Source organism: Gossypium raimondii, chromosome 2 (genome assembly GCF_025698545.1).
Source record: "Gossypium raimondii isolate GPD5lz chromosome 2, ASM2569854v1, whole genome shotgun sequence".
In the NCBI taxonomy this organism is placed as follows: Eukaryota; Viridiplantae; Streptophyta; class Magnoliopsida; order Malvales; family Malvaceae; genus Gossypium; species Gossypium raimondii.
In genome coordinates this window covers 25,191,880-25,198,483 of record NC_068566.1, presented here as the reverse complement: position 1 = coordinate 25,198,483, position 6,604 = coordinate 25,191,880, and the positions used below count along the sequence as shown (strand labels likewise).

At 26.7% G+C, this 6,604-nt stretch overlaps 1 protein-coding gene across 1 annotated transcript; it reads right to left on the bottom strand.

Annotated features, from left to right (window-relative positions):
• Positions 1 to 1,544: 1,544 nt before the first annotated feature.
• On the bottom strand, positions 1,545 to 3,908 carry LOC105789834 (probable protein S-acyltransferase 3). The gene is made up of 5 exons (XM_012617166.2): positions 3,562 to 3,908; positions 2,780 to 2,956; positions 2,304 to 2,621; positions 1,979 to 2,200; positions 1,545 to 1,871 (listed from the first exon to the last, which is right to left on the bottom strand). The coding sequence occupies exons 1-5, from the start codon at positions 3,655 to 3,657 to the stop codon at positions 1,545 to 1,547; spliced, it is 1,140 nt and encodes a 379-aa protein (XP_012472620.1). The 5' UTR covers positions 3,658 to 3,908.
• Between the last annotated feature and the right edge of the window lie 2,696 nt (positions 3,909 to 6,604).

Here is a 6,604-nt window from a genome sequence, read left to right as displayed (position 1 = left end):
CTGCAATACAAAATACTTTTAACTTGAAAATAGTTTTTCATGGTAAGAACACACCCAAACTTAATTCTTCATTGTATTTCAAACTAGCTTTTAAAATCAAAAACACTTTTGACGCTATAAGAAATGAACAACAATGTCAATTTTCTCAAGTTTGAAAAATATTTTCTCTTTAAATGTAAAATTATCAAAATATCACATTTTATTCTTTTCCCAACAAATTAAAAGTTTAATTGATTGCATATATATTTATTTTGAACTAAATGAATCCATATACAATCAAATATTTTTTTATGTTTTAACTTAGCAATTAGCAGTGAGTCTATAAATTAATAAAAAATTGTTAATTTCCTCTCATATGATTTATATGTTTAAATTAAAATTTAAAAAATAATTTATATTAATTGCTTAATAGGTATTTAAATTTTATATTCTTTATATTAGTGTATTAAATTATTTAAATACTATTTAAGTTAATTTATTTTAGTTCCTAAGTGGATATTTTAACTTTCACATTATTTTTTGATAATAATACTAAAATTTAAATTAACAAATCAAACTTTTTCATTGTCCCTTTCAAAAGCAATTTTCAATCAAGAATTTACCCTTTAAAATTAGATAGATCAAAACGTATTAAAAACCATAAAAATCTTCATCTCAATAAAATTAATCATATTAGATTGTGTACCCAATATTTCATTATTTCATTATTACGAGTTGGTCATATGTTGATAAAACTATGATTATTGTTGAAGAAAAAACTTTGATAATCTGAAACATAAGATAGGGTCTAAACAGTGAATAGAATTTAAAGAAGTGAAATGGCTTTCACATGTGAAAAATGATTCTTTGATGGTAAAAACATTGAAAAAAAAACCCAAGTTTTAGAGGCGCATAGGTATCGTTAAAAGAGGGAAATGCAAAAAAAAATTGAGATGAAAACATGGATAAGTGTGCCAAATAGTAAAACAATGGAGAAAAAACTAAGATGCAAATATATAAAAATATAGCGAAATAGTAAATGACATGATTTAAAGTATCTCTTTAAAAGATTAAAACTACAAAATAAAGATTTTAAACACCGTCACTTTTGGAAAAGGAAAACTACCATTCCAGTTAAGAAGTATAAAGGTTTAAAATTATTTTTGGATTGACTGTAAATTTAATTTTAATAAGGTTAAAAATAATAATAATGGTAAATTAATTATTATAATTATAAGGTAAAATATTTTATTTTACCACATGAATCATTCATTCAAAAGCATACTAAATTTATAAAAAAATATAATTATCAATTATTAAGTTAATCATTTTTAATTAAATATTAAAATAAATTTATTTAAAAATTATATCTCTTTTAACTAATAAAACAATTTTTATCTTGTCTATTTCTAATAACTTTTAATTATTTTTCATCCACGGAGAGTGGGATCCCAATTTCTAAGAATATATAGTGTAGGAAAAAGTAGAAAGAAAGCACTAGCATGAAGTAAATGAAGTTGTAATAATTACTCTAACAAAGGTTATTTGGTTGTGGAAATTATGGTTTACATCTTCGAAGAGGATTTAGGTTTATCATCAAACTCTCCGTCCTTCCCCTTTAAACTATTATCAAAACCATCATAGTCGAACCTCTGCCAATGTGATGGAAATTTAGCACTATCCTGGTTGTGCTTAAGTCCCATTTCCATGTCAAATTTATTGCTTTTGTCATCTTTAATTGAAAGGTTTCCGTCTTCTGAGACCCATGCCCGCAAATTCAGCTCTGAAGATGGAATCCTTGTAAGGAACACTTCTTTGAAGTTCCTTAGTACGCCTTTGTTGAAAGGATTTTTCTTCTTATCATAACGGTATCGAAAGCTTTCATAGGTTGTCTGAGATTCAAAATGCAAAAGCAGCCACAACTTTAGTTTATTAATTAATTAATTACAGTATGCATGGAATGAAACAAAAACCATATTCAACAAAATAGTTAAATCACCTGGTTAGTGCAAATGAGATAGAAATGGAAAACTGTTAGGCCACCAACAAACCAGACAGCTAGGAAGCAATACACAATGAGAATAACAGATAGTACATCACGAGACATGGCAGTCCATAAGCCCTGCGGGTGTCGAAGAATGTTGATCCAAGAGCACGAGAACACATATACGCATAAGGCAGTGGAAGATGATAAAAAACAGATGAAGAAAGGGTAGTTGCGCTGCGAACCATATGAAATGGAGTATTTTTATTATTTTGGTAATTTACAACTAGTAATTTATTACTTAAGTTTAGGCCTTATATATATTTGAAGAGAAACTTACCAGTCCGATGCATTGACCCACCCACGGACAATGGTGGTCGAATTTTTGCACACAATTGTTACAAATGGAGCAATGGGAAGCACGCGGAGAACGATATAGCAAGCATGTCTCGCAAAACTTGACTTTAACCGTTTGACCATTTTTCAATACTACATCCTTCACCTTTGGAATTTTAAGGTTTGTTTTGTTGATGGCCCAGTCACATGGTGGACCCTGCGGTGACTTCTTTGATTCTTCAGAGGAGGGTTCAGATGCTTTTGAATTCCTAGGTATTATTCCAGGGTCTCCACTACTTGTCAGAAATAGGAAACTTAGATCCTGCATGCGTGAGACAAGTGACAAACTTAAATCCGGCATTGCTATACCCAGCTTCCCTAACAAAACAATAATAACCTATAGTACAATTAATTAGTAAAGAAACATATATAGGTGAACAACTTTTAAGTAACTATTCAAGTACATAATAATTTACCAACCAAAACAGTAAGGATGAGGCCCCCAATCAATATGTGAAAATTTAAAGAATCATCTTCCTTCACATTCACCGACATCTTTATGCAGAATGCTATCGAAGGACATCCAATTAGAAACGAAGTTAAGAAAAGTGAAGATGCGTCAGGGCCTAACAGAATTCTCCCACCACAACAAAATTTCTGTTTTTTCAAAGAAAGTCCACACCAAGTTTGGCATTAGCTTCTATACTAACTCTTACTTAACAAAAGCTCCAATTTTGTAACTTATTTATGATCATCAGATAACTCATGTTCATTGAAAGCAATCAAAACTCATCCAATAATTGAAATCGTTAAAAAGGAAAATGCAACATGCACAAAAGGCCCAATTAATAAATTTATTTATATAAACTAAAATCTTCATACATATCGCACCACTTGAGCATTAATTAATTGCTTGAGTTTACATTTTCAACATTATATTGATATCATTATCTCAAATATTAAAAAGTCTCTCAAGCAAAAGCAATAATAAATATATTGTTAGAAGACAAGTTAAAATTTAGAATCTAATTGAGTCCTAGCTCGGTTAGTATCGACATTGTTATCTAAGCAGAAGAATGTGTGTTCGAGTTCGTTGAAACACATTTATCTTCCTATTTAAAGATTTGAGAGAGATTATGAGTAGTTCTAGGCATTTGTATTAAAAAAAAAACTTAAATTCTATGATAGAGAAGCGGTATAAGAGGCATCATCTGCAAAAAAACGATCAATCAAGCTTTAAAAAGGAAAAGAAAGAAAAATACATTGTTCCCCTGCCAAGCTTGATAAATCCTCTTACGCATAGGTTTAGACATGTCAAAGGAGGAAGAGTCATAAATTTGGTTTTTCTTGACTCCCATTTTAAGATATTTTATTTGAATGCAAGATCTGAGCTATGTGATAAAGAAGACAAGACACCCAAAAAGTCGAAACTTGGAAAGAAGAATCAACAAAAACCACACCAAAAACCAAAAAAAGAATGAAAAAAGGGTCAACAGGCTTTCTTCATTGTTTTGGCATCGTAAGAAAGCGAATGACAACGTTATCAAACGCTTGCTTTTATGGGTATATTTTGTTGTTCTTCTCTCACATCTCTCTCTGCAAATTTCCCTTGTACGATTGTTGGCTTGGCTTTACCAAATCATCATCTCCTTACACCTTTCTCTTAACAAACTTTTGATATGCATCTTTTAGACTTTCTAATTTGGAGCGAGCTTTCCGCACCCTAAACTAATTCTATTTTTTATATTTTCATAGATACTATTTCACTTTTTTACCTTTCAAGTCATCTATCTAAATTTTCATCTTCAATTTAAATGCACCTAGTAACTTTAAAAGACTAAGCCAATACATGATTAATTTAATAACTTATGCATAACCAATAAAGACTTTATAGAGTAAGATTATGTGGCATACCATGTGAAAGTACGTTGATTTGGAATGCTACATGAGTAAAAATACATTTCTAAAATTAATAATAAATTTTAATAAATGTATATCTAGTTTTAATTTTAAAAATAACATTTATATTCATATCAATATAGGTATTAATTTGTTTACATTCATTTTGTACATAGTTATTAAAAGCACATAAAATATTATTTAAAAATTATAAAATATTTTTCAAAAATATAAAATAATTAAAATAATTATAGAAATATAAATAATTACTAAAAAATCTACAATCACAAACTTGGAGAAGGGTTTGTTTGTTAACTTCTTGTTACGGGATACAAAAATCGATTTGAGTATTAGTAATTTGTTTTTTCTTATAGGTTTATTTATATTTATATTAGTCATAAGACCTTCGTTGATGCCGGGGTTTTATAAAATATTTTACATTGTTCAATTAATGAATAGCAAAAAGTAATTACTATGAATCAATAGTTATTAAAATTTTATTAAATAATAAGTCTTATTTATATTTTATTGTTCAATCCACTATCAATTTTATAAAATTTGTTTAGAGTCGTTAAATTGACTTTTGTTGTTTTGTAGTTAATCGTTTTAGATAGATTTGAAAGTAAAACAAAGACTAAAAATAATTTATTTTACTATGGAGATATTTGAATTTAATAATTTATACTTATTTTAGATCTGTACTGAACTTGAAAATTATTAGTTAGCCTAGTATCTTTTTTTGTACCAAACTATTAAAATACGTTGATGTGCCATTAACTATCAATATTATGATGACACGTGGTAATTTTACTTTTTGACATGTGAAAATATAAAATATAATAAAGTTTACAAAATAAATTATAATTTTTAGTACTTTTATATATTTTAATTTTTATAACATATCATATTTTTATATTATTATTTTAATTTTAAAATATATAAAATCTTAAAAATAAAAAAATTATAAATTTATAAAAATATTAAAAATATTATTTGAAACTAGAATGCACTTGAACAATTGATTAAGTAGATAATTTGAATCTAAACAATCATTAGCAGGCATATTTTTTTAAGTGATTTTATATATTTTAAATTTTCATAAACTATCATATTTTAATTTTATTGTTAAATTAAAATAAAACAAATTTTATATTTTATAAATTGTGATGTTTTATACAATTTATTTTTTATTCTTTTATAAATCATACTTATATATTTGGACAAATATGTTTTATAAAATCAGATGTTTTATGTTTTTTTATAAATTTTGATGTTAAATAATATATTTTATACATATACGATTTTATATATTTTAATTTCTTAACAATAATAATATAAAATTATATTATTTTGTGAATATATATATAAGAACTCAAAAACATGTTTGAATTAATCTAGACAAATGGTTATCCGGTTCAAAAGTATTTGGACAACCAATTGATCGAGTTCATTCTAGAGTAAAATAACATTTCTAGTATATTTTTATATTTTTAAGATTTTATATATTTTAAATTTCAAAATAATAATATAAAATTGATATGTTATAAAATAAAAATATATAAAAATACGAAAAAATTATGTCTAGAATGAACCTAGACAAATTATTGTCCAAATTCATATGAACGTGGAGAACCATTTGTCCAGATTCATTCCCTTTGTGTAAAAAATCATAATTTTTTATTCTTTTCCACGTGCCAAAATGTGAAACTACCATGTGCCGCCACACTATTGGTCGTCAGTGGCATATTAGTGTATTTTAACAGTGTTAGTTAGCTACTTAAAAATAATATTAGGTTGACTTACGATTTTTAAATCTAGGTACTAATTAGGTCAAAAAAAAAGTTTAGGTAACAATTAAGCATAAGTTGCCAAGTTCAAATACCTCTATATATATTAACTCTATTAAAAAATGGATTAGGTAGACATTCTCCCTTCTTTGCAATCAAAGCTTTTCCTATTCATCATCTTGACAAAATTACACATAAAAAATAAAATTACAACTCATATATAATGAAATTTTACTAAAAAATATAAAGTTATTGAACCATTTATATTTCTCATTTTTCGCACTTTTCTCACTTTTCAAGGATTCTTATGTGATCTAATTACTTTGTATACTGAGATATGCAATCCAAGAAGATATGGAGTGACTTTGTGATCTTTTTTATCCTTATATTAAGGATCATTGATTTGTTGAGATTTTGATACATTATAATGGATTGAAGGTTACCTTGTGAAGATGGATTAATGCTCTAAAATGGACGGCTTATTCAACCTTGATAGAGTTTTTATTGTTAAGGCAATTTTTTAATGGATGTCGATGTGCCAAAGGAAATGGCCACTTCCACTAGCACATCAACATGAAATAACTTACCTTATTTGAAATTTGAAATCATTTCAACCAAA